At 32.8% G+C, this 24,227-nt stretch overlaps 3 protein-coding genes across 3 annotated transcripts in view; all 3 read left to right on the forward strand.

Annotated features, from left to right (window-relative positions):
• The first annotated feature begins 4,946 nt into the window (after positions 1-4,946).
• LOC123704020 lies at positions 4,947-14,330 on the forward strand. Its single transcript, XM_045652266.1, has 4 exons — positions 4,947-6,123; positions 7,331-7,493; positions 8,673-8,793; positions 13,138-14,330. The coding sequence occupies exons 1-4, from the start codon at positions 5,024-5,026 to the stop codon at positions 13,365-13,367; spliced, it is 1,614 nt and encodes a 537-aa protein (XP_045508222.1). The 5' UTR covers positions 4,947-5,023; the 3' UTR covers positions 13,368-14,330.
• A 2,054-nt stretch (positions 14,331-16,384) lies between these two features.
• On the forward strand, positions 16,385-18,426 carry LOC123704021 (heat shock protein 68-like). Its single transcript, XM_045652267.1, has one exon. The coding sequence runs from the start codon at positions 16,475-16,477 to the stop codon at positions 18,371-18,373; it is 1,899 nt and encodes a 632-aa protein (XP_045508223.1). The 5' UTR covers positions 16,385-16,474; the 3' UTR covers positions 18,374-18,426.
• Positions 18,427-19,887: 1,461 nt separating this feature from the next.
• Positions 19,888-24,227, forward strand: part of LOC123703994 (steroidogenic acute regulatory protein-like) — a 32,749-nt gene continuing 28,409 nt past the window's right edge. Inside the window, exons 1-5 of the mRNA XM_045652224.1 lie at positions 19,888-20,121; positions 21,578-21,656; positions 22,233-22,381; positions 23,038-23,196; positions 23,533-23,586. Coding sequence (XP_045508180.1) covers positions 21,581-21,656; positions 22,233-22,381; positions 23,038-23,196; positions 23,533-23,586 — 438 coding nt within the window. The 5' untranslated portion in view covers positions 19,888-20,121; positions 21,578-21,580. The remainder of the gene's footprint in view (positions 20,122-21,577; positions 21,657-22,232; positions 22,382-23,037; positions 23,197-23,532; positions 23,587-24,227) is intronic.

The following is a 24,227-nucleotide window of genomic DNA, read 5'->3' on the forward strand; positions in this document are numbered from 1 at the left end:
ACCTACTTATTTGTTAGTTAACCCTAAATAAACTTCCACCTTGATATTTTAATTTTCATTTGAAGATAAAAATATCTAAGTAACTATTTGATAGGATTACCTTTTTCCGATTCGTAAGCATTTGAGTATCAATAAAAGAGAATTCAAATGGAACAACGATCCTTGTGGCAATGGAAGACAAGACACTCCAAGGCTTACTTTAACAATAGGACGTAACAGTATTTGAAATCAAGAAAATATAACTCTGTATACTTTGTCAAATGAACAGATAATAATACTTACACGATCAGTGTCTGGGAATTTGCAGCTTTTAATTCCTGATACCAGGATTCTTCATGAAATTCTACACATTACGTTTTATTTTATTCCAATCAAAATATTTTTAAGTTCCATGCCATTTGTGTACTACGGACTTAGTAGTTAGGACTAAACTACTGAACCGATTTTAATACAATTTTACTGATTAGTTTATATCTTAATTACAATATGCTTGGAAATACTGCATGTATTGAAGTAAAATAAAAACTAGATTGGATAGCTTTCATCACTTTCCTGATCAAATTCAAGTGGAACCTCGTGGTAATAAATCGTCGTCTCAAGGCGGTCGTTGTGTTCGATATATTACAAGAAATAATGAACAAGTTCGTTCTGTTCGACGTTATTTGTGCTAAGTTGCAAATATTCCTATTAATTGGCCAATGTTGGCGTCAACATCACACATTACAACCACATGAGTATATAAATAGTACAGACACAAAGCTTCATAACAATTTTTTATAGTGCTATCAGTTAAATAAAATTTATTTAAGTATTTACCTATTATTTCAATCCGTTAGATGATTGATATTTTTTTAAGAATCTCTGTACTATTTATTTACTCATAAGCTAATTTAGCCCACGGACAAAATTATTTGAGTACCTAACGCGTGGCTAAGTTATATATGCATAAATAGGATTGGGAGCGTTAATTTTATTAAGGCATAACGTTCATTTTTTTAATAAAACAATAATATGATACGATTCTTTCTTCTATACAACTAGGGACATAATATAATGATTTTCATTTAGTGTGTTTTCTGATTCCTATTATTTGTTGATTTTTAGAATGATAAGTATAACATTTAGATGTATAATATCATTTATATGTAATTGTTTATTTATTCTGAATCTTTAAGTTTATTGATTTTTATCCTTTACTTAAGCTGTATTTTATAAAAAATGTTTCAAACTCAAATTTCCGTAAATTTTTGATTTATAAATTAAATGTAACGGTTTATAATTAAGTTATGGTATAATTAAATGTAGATTTCACATTTGTACAGCTTATACATTTTTCTGAATGGATACAGTGCCTTTCAATCTGTAGTTGGACAACATTTCATATTATACGATTACTAGCTTCCGCCCGCGACTCCGTCCGCACGGAAAAAATTAAGATTTTTTTCTACGTATTTTTCCGGGATAAAAAGTATCCTATTTTACGCCCAGGATAATAAGGTATAATTATACCAAGTTTCATCGAAACCGAAACCTTAGTTTTCACGTGATGCCTTCACATACAGACAGACAGACAGACAATAATTTTTTTAATCACATATTTGGGCTTGGTATCGATCCAGTAACACCCCCTGCTATTAATATTTTCAATATTTTCAATGTACAGAATTGACCCTTCTACAGATTTATTATATGTATAGATAATAATTAAGGGCATGAAAGAAAAAAAAAGCATTTCTTCATAATGCTATTGTTACCACAAAAAATATTTTCTTAAATGCAAATTTTAAGAGAAAATAAATTAGACATGTGGAGACGTTATACATACAGACGTTAGAACAAAGCCCACTATAAGAATAACGTCATTTAGGAATAAGACGATTTTTAAACATTAATAAAAACCTAAATATTTCCAAAAAGTAAAAATTACTGTTAGTTTTTATCTAGTTTTGATTAAAATAAAAATAAAAACAAGTAGCAAAAAATTTTGAAATGTTGTCATTTTGGAGCACCCTGTAAAGTCTGTATTTGTATGAACATGATTGGAGATCGCGCCCGCTTATGCTCATGCGTAAACGATGATATTCATAATCAACTTTCTCGAATTTTTATTAAATAAACCTATGTTTTTGTTATATTCACTCAAAAGATTGTCTATTCTAGTATGAAAATACAAAAATAAAAATCTAAAATACCTTGATATTATTTTTTTATGAGTATTTTTCTTTACAATGTAACATTTATTCAAAATGTGTGGGAAAAAATGCTTCTAATAAGTAAAATAAGCATGCCAGGCAGTAAGTAAGGTAACTAATATAAAGTTTGGTTATCTAGTTAGCATCAAAATTTACAAGAGTCTCACAGGTTAAAGTTTATATCACAAATTTCAATATCGAAAAAAATCGGCAAATCAGCGCCGAAAGCTCGAATTTGCCCGACAGACAGCACCTTTTTGAGGCGGCGCGCCGCGACAGCTGAGGGGTTAATTGAGAAACAGACATACAAAGAAAACTTAAAAATGAATGTAAAAAATAGGATAATATTCAGAACACAGATAGAGTTCTTATGTCATATTAGACAAGGTCAATGCCACGTTTATCAAAATGGTCAAAGTTTTATCAATAAAATTTGCACAATTTATGCCTCTTTCTTGCACATGGGTGTGAGGGAGATAGCAAATAAATAAAGGAGATAATAACATTTATACGGGTACCGGTTGATATTCAATTTGCAATTGGAAGAGGTCGTCAACCATTTTTTTTAATTTAAATAATTATTCATCTTATTAATTCGATAACAAATATTAAAATAAGAATTATAGATAACGATAACGAATATAATAGGAATGGGAATTCTTCTTTCTATTATTTATTAATTATATTTGCATATTTATCCATAAGACATGTAATAGGTGTAAAAGCGTAACAAGTAGACATCGTCACTTTCGCATTCAAATTCAAACTCAAAAAGTTTGGATTAAACTTTTACGAATGTTTATGAAAGTATTTTTTAAACAACCACCGTTTCTGATGTACGAAAATAACAAGCAATAAACACGACATTCACTAGTAGAAATGTCCTAAAATATTCACCCTCTCAAACAATGATAACTCTTTTCAAATGCATCCGTTTCATAGGTACAATATTCAAACACACCAAAGGTTGGCGACACCTCACCGCAGCTGCGTACGCACAAGCAGCTGTTCCAAACCGTTACGGCACGTGGCACTCAATGGAGTTATAAAAACTTTTTCGATTGAACTTCATGCAGTTTTGTTAATGCACTTTTAGTAAGAATGTTGGAATGTTTTTAATATAACGTAAGTTATTTATACCATACTAATATTATTTGCTAAAGTATTAGATACGTAGGTATTGAACTAACTTAAAGTTAAGCACACAGATAGAATGATAAAAAGAAATAAGGGATGAAAGAATGATATCCAGGCAAGAGCCTCAAAAAGCTATTTACTGTACTTATCTATTATTTGAAAGAATCGCTCCTCCTATATTGAAGTTGGCTGAGGACTTTTAATACGTCATTGCACAGACTATTAAGATGACACAAGACATTTCTGCGTCTTTTACGTACTGCAGTGGTTAGCTCAGTAAAGACTAAAGATATTACCTACAGCTTCAGGATTCGATCCGCGAGATAAAGTAATAAACTAAAATATATTATACTTTTCGAGCCTAATCTCTTAAAAAGAAAATCAATCGAACGTTTAAAATATATGTAGGTACCTAATACATCATTGTTTTGGTTATTGCCTATTTCATAATTCGCGGCAGGTGTGATGCACCTAGTTTTTATTTATGATAGCGTTTGTATTTAATAATTATACCGACCTTTAGTTTTAGCAGGTGTAAAACATATAAAACTAGGTAGTCAGCTGTTTCACTGGTAAATAATTCAAAAGTACATTTTTACAAGAAAATACATATACCTCGTAGATGATTTATCGCGTAAAGATGTTTAAAATTGCATTTAAATGGGGTCAGTAGTTTTATATAACTATTCAAATGCCTGATTTATTCAGAGCTTAATTGATCAGTCTTTATTATTTTAGACATAATAAAATTTTGAAAATATGAAAGCTTTTTTACTAATTTTCAAATACAATTAATTTGGCGTTCACAATATTTTAATATTAAGTAAAATACAAAATACAATAACATAAAATATTTCCACAACCATTTAAGCATATTATTTTAAATTAAGACATTTCTAATATGAACAATACAATAGTGCTTCCTTCTTAAAATAATTAACACATTTAACTCTAATAAGCTGCTCGTTGTTTCCCTTTATTAACCTTCTTCACAAAATAATTTCTAGTGTCATAAAGGAACCCTAATTTTTTCCAAAGTCGTTCTTCCGTTCACGGGACATTTGCGCAATTTTCTAAACCAAAACCTTGTAATTTCAACGTTATTACACTAAGAATACGGTTCAATATAAAGCCACAATCAAAGGTAGGGTAAAAAGGTCATTATAGTAAAGAAATAGAAGTTAAAATCGATTGCATATAAAATTTGTATGGAATTTGAACAGCGCGTGCTAACAGGGGTGCGCGCGCGCCATCCGGACCCTAGCTTTTTTTTCAAAAACGAATCCCTCTATCAGTTGACGGTTAACTGTAGAGTAACTTGGACGTGTCCGAATTAATGTTGTAAACGTGTTATAATAATAATTGAAAAATATTTTAACATAGTACTTACTATAGCTAAAATAATTTTAGTGTGTTTTATGTTATGTGTTAACGAGCTTAAAGTTGATCAGTGTGACTCAATTTGCGTGTATTGTTTTGTGTGATTTATTACCTTAAATTTTAAGTTTAATATTTCTAAGAGTGTATTCTAAGGGCTTAGTAAAACTTACTTAGATGGACAATATAAGAGCGTTCTTTAAGAAAACCAGCAGACCCTAACGGACACGGCCAAACGCCACCCCAGTTAACAGGAACCATGCTCTAACGGACAAGCAAACAAGTTTCATAACTCAGGGGAAACTCTACGCTTAAACATGGACTCTCCGAAAATAGTATACAAATATTATTCAAATCCCGCTTTTTGTTCACAAAGTGAAGTTGTATTTGCACAGAAATCATGTATGAAGAGAATTATATCGCCAGAGAGACAGAGAGTACCACCTTTGGGAGCCAATTCGCCACGGACGACTGAACTAAGCAACAGAATTTTAAGAACAGATATATCAGACAATCCTTTAAGAATGTCGCCAGCTGGAAGGCACAAAGATGAACCGCCAGAATTGCCGCCAAAACCACCAAAGTTCCAAACCAGGACTTTTCAAAGACAATCTTCTTTAATGTGCAAGCCAACACGTACCATTATTCGCTGTAGAACTAGAAGTGAAGATCTTGAAATGGCGCAATTCAGGCAAAAACAACAATCCAAGTACGATAGAAACGCAGAAAGCGACGACGGGTTAGAAGATTCTAGAACAAAGCATCGATACGAAGTAATACGGGATTATGATGATACAGTCGACTATTCCCCAACAAAGAAAAGGATAGTGGAAGCAGATGAAAGCGAAGTAGAAGAATACAATGTAGACGCACCAGACGACCACGAATTGAAAGAAATACCGACTGAAATAGTTAAAACTGTCAACGGCAAGACACTAAGATACGCTATAGTCCCTTCAGACGACGAAGAACGAAACACACGAGTGACCTTCACATCCCCAATGATGTCGCAAAAGCATTTGATAGCTACGCAAAAGCTACACGAGCTATTATCTACGCCTAGAAAACTAAAGAGCTACGCTAGCCAGCCATCTGTGCGAATGACGCCTAATAAATCCGAAAGTCCCAGATATCCTGAAACGCCAATAAAAATGACATCTAGCACGCCTACACGTAGTGTGACTCCATCTAAATCCTGTGCAAACCTTTTAACGCGCAGTGCTACATCCCCCATCTCACCAAAAGCACAACAGAAGTTAAACTATGGGTTACCAGAGTTTGAGAGGCAGGACGTGTTTGTTACCAGCTTTAGAGATAAAAAGGAAAGGAGCTTTGATATGGATAGACGGGAGGCGAGTAGAGAGAGTAGGAGAGTAACTCCGAAACGGGATAAGACTACAGCTGTTATAATGCCTAGGTAAGTTTTTATTATATTATAATCCATACTAATATTATAAATGCGAAAGTAACTCTGTCTGTCTGTCTGTCTGTTACTCAATCACGCCTAAACTACTGAACCAATTTGCATGAAATTTGGTATGGAGATATTTTGATACCCGAGAAAGGACATAGGCTACCTTTTATTGCGAAACATATACCACGGGCGAAGCCGGGGCGGACCACTAGTACTAAATAAAATAAAAATATGTAATTAAAGATAATCAAATTAGGTGCAAAGTTTTTAAAAAGATGCCAAATGATTACACGCTTGGTCGTGATATATAGATAAATCAAGAATTAATTGTATTGTTTTGTGACTGAAATATTACGTACTTATCATAATCCTATCAGAATAAGAACATTTTCATCATTACACGGTATGTGACCAACTAATTGATATTTCTTATTTCTTGCTTATTCAACTTTACGTACTTGTTTAAATAAATTAAATACATACATACAAGAAAATAATGAATTGATAATGGCTGAACCTTGGGCTGAACGTATTTTAGCGTTTTTCCGTTTATCTATCTATCGTTTGACGTAAACCATTATGTGCTCTCTACACAATGTGCAGCTTTAGTCCAACAAATGATCAAATGTTTGCCGAAATTACGGTGTTTATGAAAAAACATCTACAATCACGACCGATCATAGACATTTACGCCCTCTACACATTCGTGCCTCTACACGCCCAACGTTGCCCATTGTGCAGAGCGCCCATTACCTATATTTTAAAACCAATACAGTAGAACTCCAATAATTATCCGAATTAATGGGGACCGGGACTTGACCGGGACCCATTCGGATAATCAAATATTCGGATAATCGTATTTACAAAAAAAATTGCCATTGGAGAGAATAAAAGCTACGTTTTGATATTGCACTATTTTTTTATTGAATTAAATGAAAGAAACATGAAATTTTCACATGTTTTAAATATAAATAAAATGTACTTATGTACAAGTTTAGAAATAAAAATCATTGTTTTTTAAACATCTCCGTCAATGTAAGCTGTTTTGCGGTCTTCAACCGTTTTCGACAATTTTTTTGTGATTCGGATAATCGGCGATTCGGATAGTCGGAGTTCGGATAATTGGAGTTCTACTGTAATATGAAAATACCTTCAAACAAAATCCCTTTAGAAATATATAAAATAACCTAAGTATAAAACCAATTTGCAGAGTAGCAACCCAATCTCCATCAGTATACTCCGAAGAGACCTACAAATCCTTCTCAAGCCTAAAATCCGTGAGTGCTGCAACCGCTTCGCTGACCATTGCTGCTCTGATGCTGACGCTGTGCGGTGGACTGACTACTGGACTGAGCTTCTATATGATGTATAGCGTAAGTTTCCTTTGTTTATTATGTACTAACTAGCTTTTCACCCGCACCTTTGCTCGCGTATTCAGGAAAACCCGCACAGTTCCCGTTCCCGTTGGATTTTCGGGATAAAAACTATCCTATGTGTTAATCCTTTATGTGTGTACGAAATTTCATGAAAATCGGTCTAGCAGTTTTTGCGTAAACATACAAACACAAAAAAACAAACATGCAAACTTTCCCATTTAGAAATTGAGAATATTAGTAGTGATTAGTAGGATTGTCACTAGAGACCCATTGGTCGAAATTCGACCTTATAACGATTAACAAAAAATGTGTGTGTGTGTTTCAAATATGTTATGTTTTGTTTGCATTGTATTGTACATTTTTAATTGGATTTTTAAAAATTGTAAGCATACTACACTCCTCTATCTGAATACATATAGAAACTAAACATACGAACAAACGATACATAGGTTAAGTGTGCACTGTGCAGTCAGCGTCCACGCAATACACGCAAAAAAAAATAAGCTCACAAATTCATTATTGAAGGAAAATCAATCATGTTTCAAATCCTCTTAGAAACTAGGAACTTACCTGATATTACTAAATCTGTACGTTACATCACACGTGCATATTAAAATGCGCGTCCTCGTCCTACAGTTTTTGCGTTTTTTAACCGACTTCAAAAAAAAGGAGGAGGTTATCAATTCGGCCGGTATGTTTTTGTACACCGATTACTCCGAGGTTTCTGAATCGATTTACGTGATTCTTTTTTTGTTCGATGTGGGATGGCGTCGAATTGGTCCCATAAACATTTTATTCGGATAGGCCCAGTAGTTTTTTTAATTTTATGAGCATTTTTGTCTGTATTTGTAAATGTTGCAAGTGCAAGTTTGAAGTCGGTTGTTTTTAACGCAGTTATCACTTGTTGCTAGATATAGTACCTATCACTTTTCGCACATAAGTCTTTTTAAATACGTGGATAAAATCGAACTGTTGTAAGTTATGATATAAAGAACATAGAAAAGTGAATTTGAATGACGATTGATTCGCGCACAGCTTCGTAATCACACCCGTTAGAAAATTCAAACGCAATTCTTGCAATATGATAAAATAAGAATTTTCTCTTAATTAGGTAAATATTAATTTTAAAAACCCTAATACATATACCTACCTACATATAATTTTTTATTCTTACAGATTGGCCGTCGATATTATCTCGACTTCGGTGTGCTCTCCGGCTTCACTTGCTTTTTATTGGGACTACTCGGTCTTCGATCGAGAAGAAATCAGTTATTGCCCAATAGAAATTATATTTCCGGTGAGTTTTATACTTGTTATATTCAATAAAATCACAAAATATTTAGTTCAAAATTGTAGGTATTCTTAAGTTCACACTTTGCAAACATGACGTCTTTTTTCTAAATTCAATTTAAAAATGGAACCGTTTTAGTAGGTACCTAACTAACTAATTAGTAACTTTTGAATGAGCATCAAAATATCAAAATATTGTTTTACACAAAAAAATTGTGGCTTTAAACAATGTAAATAGTTAATAAAGATTAACATTGATCATTGGAACAACGATTAAACCTACAGAAAATTATAAAGACAAGATTTCATAGAGATTTTAATTTCATAGAGATAAAATATTATACTTACACAAGTAATTAATTAATAATTATTGGCTTTCACTACTTACATTGTATGTTGGTTTATTAAATTCACATGCCGCCCGTATAATACAACGAAACCACAAAATTTAATTGGGTACAAACAAAAACAAATTTTAAAATCGTTCGTGTGCCAAGATGCGGGCGGTTAATTTTTGTTTTCGTTTTTTTTTTATTGGAAGGGGCTGTGGCATTTCGTTAATATTCAAACTGTCAAGTGTCATTATATTGTCAGTAATGTTATTTTTTTTTTTCTTTTATGGCAAAGAAATCTCATGTATGTTTGTATTATTTAACTAGCTGTTGCCCGCGACTTCGTCCGCGATTACGTCGTTTTTCGTCATTCGTCGCTTAAAAAAAAATACGTGACACTTTATTTTTGAATGTTCTTAATTATTGTCTCTTATAAAATTTAACTACATTAAAATTGAACACTGATAAGAAAATCTTAAAATCTAAAGACAACATGAATGAATGTGATTTAAATTCTACATTACTTAGTATTTCAAATAATAATCTAAATTAAATGTAGATTAACAGTTTGAGCGCACCATTATAGAATATGTACCTAAGTACTAAATTACGTCAGTATACATAGTAACTTTACTAAAAACACGATGACTTTCTTTCGCGCTCGGTACCACAAACTGAGCATGTTTGTGGTACGTGACCCGCGTCACTTGACCCCCCGCGAGTTCCCCTCCGTTGCTATGCGAAAATACATTCGTTGCTCTACTGTAGGAAAAATTGTAATACTGTGGCCTGGGCGTTATAACACGTCCAGGGAGTTCCTGAGTGCCGATATCACCATCTTGAGGAAAAGCTTCTAATGTCGATTTAAAACTGCATACATACGAATTAACCTGTTCTAAAATAATTGTGAAATGAGTTCAGTTTTAAATTTGAGAAATATTGATTTCTTGTATTCCACTATTCGTTGTAGTCGAATACAAAATATATTTAAACAAACTTAGGTTGGCCTTCAGGCAAAAGGGATCCTATCAAATGGTAAACTTGACCTTGTATCTTAAAAGTAAGCATGAAAGGACCTTCTGATAATTATTGAGCACCAAAGGATCATTTGAAACGCACTACTATAAGAGCGAATATTGTCTAATAACAGTTTAGATTGCACAGTATGTTCCTCTAAAAGTAGTGATTTCAAAGGTTCCGGTGTATCTTCAAACGAAAGCCGTCTCCTTACTCCACTTTAAAGCATGCAAAGAACATACTACGTTAATATCGCCTATACAGAAGATGATCTGTAATAAATTGTGAGGTTATAAGCAAACCCACTTTTATATTTGTCGGACCACACCACCGAATTCGTAGATTGTTTACCTCTAAGTCATCAAGACTATGACGAAATCGTCTGCAGTAAGACGGGCCTCTCGCTATTCGTCCGTTTTCAGAGACTGAATAATTTCAATTCTTAATCTTTCATTAAACAAATATTAATCGTTCTTGTCTCAAATAATTGTAATATTCGCGTCCCTACTCTAGTCATTGCTTATGCTCATGTTCATCTTCAAGAGATCGAATAATATTATGATACGATACTACTTGAAATAACTTGCATGCGGAAATGCTCATTACAATTGTGAATCTAAAGAATAACTAACAACATACTATTCAATTTTATTGAGCTGATGAATATCTTTTGCCTGGAAGAGATCACCGTCTCCTAATAAATATACTGTGTTTTCTTATAAAATCTTTACATAATTTATTTTATTTAGTAGTTTAGTTTTTGTTATTTTTATGTAAAAATGAGCTTGAGCAATGAGCTTATACATATTTGGCAAAAGTATACATAAATTTTTTATAATTTCAGGACCGCAACTTAAATGGGGCGCTCGGAAAATATGCCTATGGGTTATTAATAGAGAAATGATACACAACAAAGTTATGTTGGATCCATTTTATTTATAAATAATGAAAATTATATATTTATAAAATATAAAACATATTAGTTATGTAAAATGATTAAAAATAAATAAATGAAGCAACTACGATTCAAAGAAAACATCTTTTTCAGTGTGAAAATGCTCTTAGCAATCCTGGATGATGAACTGTATATCATGTACTCTGATCCCAGTACGGTCGGTACCTCGATAGCCATAACGATAAATATTATAATCAGATAACCGCAAAGTCAAAATAAAAACATTACTTGTACAGTTGTGAGTGCAAAATTTACGTTTCATTTGGCAATAACATTTTTTCGGTACTAAAACGTAGTAGTTTGATATGTGGCTGGCTGCCCCTCCTCTCCTTCCTGAAAAATATCCTCCAAAATTTCCCGAGATACTTCCAATGATTGAACCATTATGATTAACACTATTATTGATATTGATCAATGATTGAACCATTGGACGTTGGACATTAACTTCAGTCAAAAATTAACGAAGCGGTTGATTACTAATTTCCACATAATCCTCGCTGCCACTATCTTTATCATCAAATCATCAATTTTCAAGTGGTGTTGTAAAATTGTCAGCAGAAATCGTCTTCCAAAGGCGATATAATTTTATGAGCATTGAATCTGTAAATAAAAAAATCAAAAGTTAACTGTAAATCTATAAAAAAAGCTACTTACAAATAAAATTTTATCAAAAACTACTGTTCCCAATGCACCTCAAAATCTTGTAAAAGTCATATATAAAAGAATTCATCAATTCATCATTTTATTATTTCATTCAAAAAGTGTAATAATATAATACCAACAAAACACATGAATTGCTATCATTATAAAAAAATAAATACCTGTATGTAACAACTTACCTTTAGTGGGAACGCATGATGGTGAAAATTCACAAAACACTAAGATTGCATTTGATATTTTTGGTTTTATGGCATTCAATAGTCAAAAGTCGATTTCTCTGTCCCTATGTCCCTTTGTATGCTTAAATCTTTAAAACTACGCAACGGATTTTGATGCGGTTTTTTAAATAAATAGACTAATTCAAGAGCAAGGTATATAATTTATTAGGTTTTAGACAAAGCGGGCGAAGCCGCGGGCGGTAAATTTATAAAACACGAAGATTTTTAAAATTGTAATTAATGAACACAATCAATATTAGATTAATTACTGTAGATAATGGTGTTTAGTTTTACTTAAAATAATAAACATCTACCCTCATTTTAAAAAAATGTAGTATATTTATTATTTACACGAAATATACCTTATAGGGAAGGGAAGATATGGATTAAAGAGTTAAATAAATAACATGATTATATTTAAATTATTAATTTTCAACAGTGTATTCAGTAGTGTTAACATGTAAATTGATTTGATTTTTAAGAAATCTCATAGATGGCGCTGTTACAAAATTAACATTATACAACTTACATTCTTTAAACTATGTTTCTCTTCCCAAGTTACTTAAATGGCATAATTTTTATAGTTTCAATCTAGATATTGTCAAACAACATTTATATATGCGTCATTTAATTATTAATTTCCAATAGTTAATGTGTGTTTGATTTTTATAACACTGGCTATAGATGGCGCTGTTTCAAATTTGTCTTTATACTGCTAAGATTCATTTAACTGTTTCTCTGCCAAAATTACATAAATGACGTAGTTTTTATAGTGTAAAGGTAGATAATAGCATGGCTACTCAAAAACAACATTTAAACATGAGTCTTTAGATTGTACGCTGTCGTAGTACACGGAATATGTAAGAAAAATAAAGGTTCACAGCTCCTCCCCCGTAGGTGATAGCTTGATAATATGTAGCCTATAGCCTCACCCGACCTGTTAGTAATATTCATGCAAAATTTGAAGTCAATCTATGCAGTACTTTTGGAGATTAGCCCAGACAAACATACAGACAAACAGACAAACAGACAAAAATTCTAAAAACTATGTTTTTGGCTTCTATATCGATTATAGATCACGGCCCAAGTATTCTTTTAAAAAAATATTCAATGTACAGTTTTGACTTTCCTACGATTTTATTATATGTATAGATTATAATTTTTTACAGGTTACATCGTGCTTTCAACGTTTTCATTACTGAGTGCGTTCGGCTTGCTGATTCTACTTTCCATACAGCCCCTGCCTGGTACAGCGCTCAATGACATTACTTCGGGAGCTGTGTGCAGCATTAGTGTTTTATCTTTATGCTTGGCTACTGTGGGAATATTAGCGTCATATTGTTGTGCTAGAGATCCACCAGATAATAGAGTAGGTGTAGGAACGGCGAGATGGTACTGAAATATGAAATTTCGCGGCAAATTTATGAGTGTGGACACAGCTTTACAAATACAAAAAAAATAATTATTCCAGATGATGATGAAGGGGAAATAAATTGTTTTATAATTATAATCTTTTCATTACTTTAAAACGACAATAATATACTTAGTATGGCATAACATAGATAAAATATGGAAATAATTTATAATAATTAAATATAGACAGTATTGTAACATTGGGTAGCATGTTTGAGCTGTACAGCATTATTTAAAAATATTTCATTGTATTAAGTAATACTTACATTTTATAATCTTAGACCAAAAAATTATTTGTTATACCAAAAACTGTAATAATATATTGTGTACCTACTTAGTTACTACTAATTATAAGTTACAAGTTAGATATTTTGTGGATTTTATTATAATATAGGTACTTTACTTAGGTAAGAAAAAAAAGTTAAGGTACTTGTTTGTGTAGTTAAATTACGATTAAGGGCTGATTTTTCAATCTTTGGTTCAAACTTATTCGTCGAATACCTAACGTATTAAATAAACTACCATTTCAAAAATATTTTCTTCTTGCCTTTATTTGACAGTTTACCTAAATAATAGGTGACATTTTAACATTATCGTGTAATAATTTATTGGACGGGTAAGTTTTAACTAAGGATAGAAAAATTGGGCCTTAGTCAACAATTATTTATTTATGTCGAATTACTGTTGAAATTGGAACATTTTGCAAGTAAATGCAAAATAATATTGATACCTGTCTGCTAAGATTAATTAATAAGTTTAATCTCACGTCTGTATTCAATGATCAATCACTGTAAATGTTTTATTAAGTAATTATGTAGATGTAAGTATTTCTATGTCGAAATAAATGAAAAAAATTCCTACTGTAGCGGTCGTATAGTATAGTCGTATATACAGTATACTTATTCACTTTATTTATGGAATTGTTAATAAAAGTTTATACCTACAATTATTCTTGTATTTTATTTCAAAATACCTTTTCGTTATTTGAACATTGAACTAGCAATCTTATATGCTCCATCTTCATAAGAACATAATAACTGATCTATAATAATATTATAAAGCTGAAGAGTTTGTTTGTTTGAACGCGCTAATCTCGGGAACTACTGGTCCGATTTGAAAAAATTCTTTCGGTGTAAGATAGCCCATTTATGGAGGAAGGTTAGGCTATAATTTATCATCACGCTACGACCAACAGGAGTGGAGCCACGGGGGTGAAACCGCGCGGAGCAGCTAGTAATAGATATATGTAAGTATAGTGTAGGCATATACCTTATATCTACCAGACAACTCCCAATGTTAATAATAACACAAAAATGATACAATATTTTACAATAATATTAATTACTTACACACATTAGAAATGCCTCATTTTTCGATAGAGATATTTTTTTTTTTTTCGATAGAGAGTAGAGACATACCGCATCCTTTATTTGGATCGGCGGCATAGTATAATTTTCGCAGTATAATATTATTTAGAACAGTTACATAATATTTTTAAATTCACTTGTTGTATTGTTTAATTGGTACTTACAGTTAAATTAAAAATATACTTGGAATGTAAAGATTTCATATTATATTCTCCAAGATATTTATGTCCTAATATCTAAAAATAAATCAATCTCGGAGTTTAGTCATATCATTAGTTTCGTATAACTAATTATTGGTCGCGCCAAAAATAACTTCTATTGCAAAATTATAGAGGCCGCTGTGTTTATAATATGATGTTTTAAACAATTTTAACGATACAATGCCAAATAGTAAGAAAAATAAATAAAAGCAAAGTTGGTTTGTTTCCGATGCGTATACAATGTTCCCATCTCTTTTTAAATTCCAGAAAAATCTTGAAAGTTCCATAAAAGTACAGCTTTTACGTACACATGAATACCTGTAGCACACATTGACAGTCTATTCATATTATACTATCATTTGTCTCTTTTACCACACGAAAAATGCATAAAGCTATCTCGTTCTAGCATGGATTATCAATGTGTGTCACTAATAATAGTGATGCCGTACTAAAAATTTCAAATTCCACTTAATATTGTAATTTTGAATTTTATTAGATTCATATTTTATCACTGTAATTTAAACTGATTGATTTTTTTTATTTGAGGATAAGATTTCAACATAATTTACATGTATATCTTAATATAATTATATAAATCTCGTGTCACAATGTTTGTCCTCAATGGACTCCTAAACCACTTAACCGATTATAATTAAATTCGCACACCATATGCAGTTCAATCCAACTTGAGAGATAGAATAGGTTTTATCCCGGAAATCCCTCGGGAACGGGAACTATGCGGGTTTTTCTTTGCAAACGCGGGCGAAGCCACGGGCGGAAAGCTAGTATATTATAATTCATTAAAAATATAATTTACATGTACCTAATGTACTCTCTGTTCCAATTATATTACAGTTTAAATTATAGTTGGGAGGGATGTTTAAAACTAGCGCTATTTGCTACCTACTTTTAGGTTTTGGATAGCAACATGGACGAATATAATCTAGATATTTATTGGGTCCATGATAGCAATTAGCAACCGACAACATAAGAAACGCACCTTTTGGTTCCATTTTATTTTTATGTGAAAAATGAAATAAAGTAGATGTATTTTACAGCTATATTTTTAATCAATTCTTTATTAGCAAAATATATTTCCAGATCCATTCTTTTACCAAACAAACTATATAACAGTAATTCAAAAACAATAGTATATTATAAGCGTCGAACGTTTATTATTTCGATCGAACATTTATTTTTAATTTTCCCCACATTATGGGAATTTTTTCCATTCGATATCCCTTTTTACATTTTGACCCGCCCCTCTTTATGACGTAATGTTTTGTGATTGGTAGATGTAGATCGTTCTCGAATGTTCTATGACATCGTTTATGCTATTGGTCTAGATCATACATTCGCTTGAATATATAAGCGCGAACTGAGCGCGGGAAGTCAGAATAATTTGAAATACGATACAGTGAAGACGAAGAGTTCGGTGAGAACCGAGGCGAATATTATCCTGCGATATATAAGTTTGTTGAAGAGTTAGGTATTGTGTGATAAAAGTTATATAATTCAAAATCAAAATGCCCGCAGTTGGAATTGACCTTGGAACAACATACTCTTGTGTTGGAGTTTGGCAACATGGAAATGTGGAGATCATCGCAAACGACCAAGGCAACCGTACCACACCATCATATGTTGCTTTCACGGATACAGAGCGTCTGATTGGTGATGCAGCGAAGAATCAAGTGGCTTTGAACCCCAACAACACAGTTTTTGACGCGAAACGGTTAATTGGACGCAAGTTTGATGACCAAAAAATTCAACAGGACATGAAACATTGGCCTTTCAAAGTCATCAATGATTGTGGCAAACCGAAGATCCAGGTTGAATTTAAAGGAGAAATGAAGCGATTTGCACCAGAAGAGATTAGCAGCATGGTTTTGGTAAAAATGAAGGAGACAGCTGAAGCATACATTGGATCTACAGTTCGAGACGCCGTCATCACAGTACCAGCCTACTTCAATGACTCACAGCGTCAGGCCACCAAGGACGCCGGAGCCATCGCTGGTTTGAATGTACTACGTATCATCAACGAACCCACTGCAGCCGCGCTGGCGTATGGCTTAGACAAGAACTTGAAGGGCGAACGCAATGTTTTGATTTTCGATCTTGGTGGCGGCACATTCGACGTATCGATTCTAACAATCGATGAAGGATCACTGTTTGAAGTGAAATCGACGGCTGGTGATACACATCTTGGAGGTGAGGACTTCGACAATAGGCTCGTTAACCATCTATCAGAGGAGTTCCTACGCAAATACAAGAAAGATCTGCGTTCCAACCCACGCGCGCTGAGACGCCTCCGCACCGCCGCCGAACGCGCGAAACGCACTTTGTCATCTAGCACTGAGGCCACTATTGAAATTGATGCCCTATATGAGGGAATCGACTTCTACACCCGCGTTTCACGTGCTCGCTTTGAAGAATTAAACGCTGATCTCTTCCGTGGTACGTTAGAACCAGTAGAGAAAGCTTTGAAAGATGCCAAAATGGACAAGAGCCAAATCCATGATGTCGTACTCGTCGGTGGGTCAACGCGCATTCCTAAGATCCAGACACTGCTACAGAACTTCTTTTGCGGCAAGAAACTCAACTTGTCCATCAACCCCGACGAGGCTGTGGCTTACGGAGCTGCTGTACAGGCTGCCATCTTGAGCGGCTCTACTGATGCTAAGATCCAGGATGTGCTCCTAGTCGATGTCGCACCACTATCTCTCGGTATTGAAACAGCGGGAGGAGTCATGACTAAGATCATCGAAAGGAATAGCAAGATTCCCTGCAAACAATCTCAAACATTTACCACCTATTCTGACAACCAGCCTGCTGTTACCATTCAAGTGTACGAGGGAGAGCGTGCCATGACAAAGGATAACAACCTCTTGGGCACATTCGATCTCACTGGTATTCCACCAGCACCGCGAGGAGTTCCAAAGATCGACGTCACATTCGATTTGGACGCTAACGGTATCCTTAACGTGTCTGCGAAGGAGAACAGCACCGGTCGTAGCAAGAACATAGTAATTAAGAACGACAAGGGCAGGCTATCGCAGGCGGAGATTGACAGGATGTTGTCAGAAGCGGAACGCTACAAAGAGGAGGATGAGAAACAGCGACAACGGGTAGCGGCGCGCAACCAGCTCGAGTCCTATGTGTTCAGCGTGCGACAGGCGCTGGACGATGCTGGAGCGAAGTTGAGTGAGGATGACAAGAATTCTGCTCGCCGCGAGTGCGACGAGGCACTGCGTTGGCTGGACAATAACACCTTGGCGGAGCAGGAAGAATACGAACACAAGTTGAAGGACATCCAGCGAGTTTGCTCGCCCATCATGAGCAAGTTGCACGGCGCTGGGGCTGGAGGCATGCCTGGCACTGGTCCACAACAACACGCCAGAGGACCGACTGTCGAGGAAGTTGATTAAACCAAATATCCACTTCATTTTTGTTTTAAGCGATCTGATCAGTATTGTGAATTGTGATACTAATATGTTTTAAGACTGATATTTTGCTGCAGTGTATGATCATCTGTTGATTTAAAAATAAATTTAAGTTAAATATAACTTGGTTGTTTTATTTTAATAATTAATACTGTATTAATAAGTACCGAGTACACATGACAATATAACACATACATACAACACATAAACAGAACAAATTATTCAAAGGCAAACATTAATTGTGTAAGTACCTAGTTACAAAAAATATTGAAGTTTTTTTATTTCAATTATACATAATATTTTGATGTTTATTGTTTACTAGCTTTCCGCCCGCGGCTTCGCCCGCGTTTTCAAAGAAAAACCCGCATAGTTCCCGTTCCCGTGGGATTTCAGGGATAAAACCTAGCCTATGTTACTCGTGGATAATGTAGCTTTCGAATGGTGAAAGAATTTTTCAAATCTGCCAAGTAGTTTCGGAGCCTATTCAATTCATACAAACAAACAAACAAACAAAAAATCAAACCTTTCCTCTTTATAATATTTGTATAGATGTATAGATGTATAGATTTTTGATACACATATCTTTGAAACCTAAGTTTGAAACATAATAAACAAACACAATCGTCAATAGCACTTTAAAAAATCTAATTTTAATTTCGCGCCCTCTTACATTTCGTACACAAATAAAAGTTGCACTATTACCCACTAGATGCATTGAGCATTATTTTATTATTATTACGTATAGAGGAGACACGACGAACAAAATCTGCGGCGAGCAAAGTCCAAGATCGGCGGCGCGGGGCGGCTATAGTGAGTCATAAAGCCATCGACTCACCGCTATAGAGGCGAAACTTTTTATATATTCTGCCTATTACTTATAAAATATTATGAACAATCAACGTAACAAAAAAAAAATATATATATATATAATTAATCTAATAAATATTATATAAGTAGGTAATTTATTTTAAAATTTTCATGATTTAACCTTTTTTTCAAATAATATCCACAGTACAATATTTTCTAAATGTGTAAAATTATTATTTTCCACTATTGAAATTTAGGTACGTCATGTAATATTACTATTATCTAGTTAATTACCGGTGAAAAGTTATTCCTTTGCACTTTTCTGTATTATTTGTATTATTTGTGCAATATCTTAACACACGAAGGTATATATTTTGATGAGTTTCACTTTAAAACAAACAAAAAATAAGCGTGACATTCGCGCCAATGAGCGAGCAAACGACTGAGTGCAGTTAGGCCATTTGACCTATGTTGAGCGGAACATAAGTGATGTAGGCGGTGTCGTATAATACGTAGTAATAGTATCTCAATGTTTAGAACTGTGATTGCATTGCAAGTGCATTTTTTATCATGATTTTATCTTGATACATAATACGCTGTTCCATGCAAATACAATAATTTAAGTTATCTATGGCACTATAAAAATATATTCATTATCTGTGTACGTCATTGTCAAGTCAATGAGACAACAGTCTTGCTGTCAAACTTTGTTATGGTCAAATCGTCCCATCATTTATTCTTAATTTTAGGATTTTGTTCTTTTCATTTAATCGCTACAAAACAACAAAGTATTTAAAAACCAGATTAGAATTTTTATGTAACTTAAAAATGTGTGTATGATAGTTAATTCATCCCACCAGAAGCATTTGTTTAGTGTAAATAGTTATGTGACCTAAGTTTAGTAAAGTAGGAAATATTCTTACAAGGTAAGGTTTATTTCAATGTTATAGCTTGTAAAATCTAAATTTATTCAGAATCTACAATTGCTGTTCACCATGATTTCAACGTCACAATGGATGTTAGATACTTTTTACTACTTGTGTCAGACAAGGCCAAAACAAAGACAAAAAAATGAGATAACACCATATCTGTAAATTGTATTTATTATAAACAAAATGCGATGTTGTACATCAAAAAGTTTTTGTTTTATTTAATGGTCTGATAACTAATGAATCACTGAAAATCACATATCTATAAAATAATGTTTTGTTTTATAAAGCTAAACACTAAACATTATTGATATGAACTTCTATTGATATAAAAATATATCTAGGTTTATAGGTTGATATCTTGTTTAGTAATGTGACCCAGTTTAGGAGATTATGTATTATGTCATGACATTTTAAAATCTAATAAAACAGAATATCTATCTGTTCATCCAATTGGAAGTTTATTGGACATTATCTAGACTTTTAGGTTATAATAAATATTTTAGGGCAAAGTTTAGACAGAAAGTAATATTTATTTTGCCAAAACTTTATATTTTAACTACTCACTACACTTTTTATGATTTTATCATTAAAGAATTTTTACACACAGCACACAACAAACACAAAAATATAATTATTAAAGGACAACATAAATCAAAGTACATGTTCAGTCCCGGTAATTGTGAACAAACGTGAATGAAAACAACTCCACTGCGTGAATGGAAACAACGCCTACACCATTAATACCTATCTATACTAATATTATAAAGCTGAAGAGTTTGTTTGAACATGCTTATCTCAAGAATTACTGGTCCGAATTGAATAAATCTTTTGGTGTTAAATAGCCCATTTATAGAGGAAGGCTATATATCATCACACTAAGACCAATAGGAGCGGGCAATGCGGGTAAAACCGTGGGGCACAGCTAGTTAATTATATATATATATTCACATTAGTTTTATTTTATAGTTAGTACATGCAGTACCAAAAAGGATGCAACTCTCAACACCTATATACCTCAGCACTGAATTTCAGTGAAAACTTTCTTTATCAAGAACTTTTTTTAAAATGAAACTTCATTATTTTGTGTCAAATATAGATTTTATTAATATGTAGTATTATATTATAGTACTAGCTTACCGCCCGCGGCTTCGCCCGCTTTATCCAAATCCTAATAAATTATATACTAAAACCTTCCTCTTGAATCACTCTATCTATTAAAAAAACTGCATCAAAATCCGTTGCATAGTTTTAAAGATTTAAGCATACAAAGGGACATAGGGACAGAGAAAGCGACTTTGTTTTAAACTATGTAGTGATAGTGGATAGTGATTACTTGTTTTCATTAGGTTTTATTAGAACTGCAGTCCACAGATTAAAAATGACTCATGTAAATGTATTTATAAATGGGTAATTAAGAAAACAAATATTTATAGATGAATGTTAATTACAGATAATGGCTGACTATCATATTAGGGAGGCGGCTGAATCTCTTCTGGGCAGTATGTCGAACCAACCGTATCGAAGTTTGAGTAAGTTTTAGTTTATGTTATAACTGAGCCATGCAGTATTGTTAGATTAGGTATTAGTTAACAGTAAGTACAAAAAATGGTTATCTGGAATGCGTTTAAGCGAGCAATTAGTATTAGTATGTCTGTAAAATGAGTGACGAATTTCATGGATTTTGACCATTTCATAACACAGCTAAAAGAAGTCTAATTGAACAAATTAATGTTTAAGGATGAGTTTGGAAGACACTTAGTTAACTCTCCATAGTGTTAATCTTTGTTTTTTTTTAAGTGTTTGTTATCTTTCTTTCAATTTTACAAATATACTAGATTTCCGCCTGCGGCTTCGCCCGCGTTTTCAAAGGAAAACCCGCATAGTTCCTATTCCCGTGGGATTTCTGGGATAAAACCTATCCTATGTGTTAATCCAAGTTACCCTCTATATGTGTGCTAAATTTCATTGTAATTGGTTCAGTAGTTTATGCGTGAAAACCATACATACTTACATACAAGCCTTAGCTCTTTATAATACATACAAACCTTACCTCTGTATAGATGTAAAATAAAGTATTCAATAAATAAATAACCTATACTTTTCAGCTCAGTCGCAGTCAGTCAACCTTCTCACAGAAGATCTGGTAGCGGGGCACAGGCCACAAGGCAGGATGTCCTCGATCCGTCGATTCTTCTGTCTGTTCGTCACATTCGACCTGCTGTTCACCAGTTTAATGTGGCTGATTTGTGTTGTGGTGAGTTTTCAATTATATTTCGCGTTTCGAACGTTGGCATCGGTGATTTTTATGTGTTACAATGATTTATTAAGAAAATTGGATTTTAAAGTTATTAATTTATTTATTTGATAGCCTTTTACAATAACATGACGTATACTTATGGACCGCATAGTTATATTTATAGATTACATTTTTAAAATACTTTCTAAAGTGGTATTCACAAATATTCTAAACTACCCTACCATTTGCAAATACACCAATGTTGATGTAATCAAAATTTAAATAAGGCCTATGTCAATTAGGAGTAACGCGGATTTTTATTGGTGAAATAACTTTTGATATTCGTCCAGTGGTATTCATGAGGTTTTTGTCTTCAAAATATTAATTAACTTGTACTTATATTTATTTTTTGATTAGCTTACAATGAGGACTGTATATTTAAAACTAGCTTTCCGCCCGCGGCTTCGCCCGCTTTGTCTAAATCCTAATAAATTATATACTAAAACCTTCCTCTTGAATCACTGTATCTATTAAAAAACCGCATCAAAATCCGTTGCGTAGTTTTAAAGATTTAAGCATAGGAACAAAGAAAGCGACTTTGTTTTATACTTTGTAGTGATTTCAATGTTATGTTTATTTATGTATATTTATTTATATTATAAAATAACTTTCAGATGCGAGGAGAAACCCTAGCGCAGATATTTACGCGGGAAATAATACACTATGACATTAAAGTGTCATTATTTGACATTGTGTTGGTTGCTGTGATTCGATTCGTGATACTCATATTGTTTTACGCAATTTTGTACATAAATAATTGGAGCGTTATAGCGGTAAGTATTTTTGTTTAAATTTGAGGGTAGATGTAAAAAATATTATAAATAATAGTTAAGATTCGCAATATAATATCGGTATAAATAAATATATGTAGGAAAGGTTGAATTACAATAAATTAATATTGATTCAGTATTTTAATTTATGTAAATCTTATAGATAGATCACCTACTTTCTAGATCGATGTATAGGTTTTTTTTAAATATATTTATATAATTTCTCGTTCTGTCATATCTGTGAAATGCCTGAACCAATTTTGACTCAACTCTTTATCTAATTCTATGGTAAAAGTGTTTCACAAAATGGCTTATTATTCTGTTATTTAATTTTTTCAGCTCTCTACGGGTGGTACGTGTGCCTTTTTGATCGCCAAAGTGTTCGTATTTGACGTGAGTAAAAAATAATTAATTATTTAAATAAGAATTAACATAACCTTAAGTAAAAAAAAATATTTTATAAGTATACTAGCGGTCCGCCCCGGCTTCGCCCGTGGTACATATTCATGTTTTATCTACATAAAAACCATCCTCGTACTTCAAGGAATATAATAAAAAAAGAATTAAAGAAATCGGTTCAGCTGTTCTAAAGTTATGCGCTTACCAACACATTTTGGGATTCATTTTTATATTATAGATGTACTACAAAAGCTATTCAAACTATTTAGTATTTAACTTTTGAAATTGATATTTTTGGCATTCAAATGCTTTATAAATATAAATTTATAAAGAATAGAAAAAATTCGAAAGGATGCGGGTTCGAGTCCCGCCAGTCGAGTTCAAATATTTTAAATCAAAACGCTACTATTTAATATTATTTATAACGTAAAATAGACTATTATATACTTTTGCCAAACGACAAGTAGATACTTTTTTCACTGTTATATGTTAGTACAGTAAAAGAATTACAAGCATAATAAACAGTTTGGAACAACATCAAAATGAAAACATCAAACAAATAAACACAAAAAACGCTTCAAACTAACAAAAAATACACAAAAAATATTTTGTTTTTTTCAATTTTTTGTTATTTT

This window comes from Colias croceus, chromosome 28 (assembly GCF_905220415.1).
Source record: "Colias croceus chromosome 28, ilColCroc2.1".
In the NCBI taxonomy this organism is placed as follows: Eukaryota; Metazoa; Arthropoda; class Insecta; order Lepidoptera; family Pieridae; genus Colias; species Colias croceus.

What these genes read in the sequence shown, in the direction of transcription:
- LOC123704020 (XM_045652266.1), top strand. Translation starts at nt 5,024, where the DNA reads ATGGACTCTCCGAAAATAGTATACAAATATTATTCAAATCCCGCTTTT. An exon ending in ACAGCTGTTATAATGCCTAG is followed by an intron (nt 6,124 to 7,330) that starts GTAAGTTTTTAT and finishes ACCAATTTGCAG; the next exon opens with AGTAGCAACCCAATCTCCAT. An exon ending in CAATAGAAATTATATTTCCG is followed by an intron (nt 8,794 to 13,137) that starts GTGAGTTTTATA and finishes AATTTTTTACAG; the next exon opens with GTTACATCGTGCTTTCAACG.
- LOC123704021 (XM_045652267.1), top strand. Translation starts at nt 16,475, where the DNA reads ATGCCCGCAGTTGGAATTGACCTTGGAACAACATACTCTTGTGTTGGA.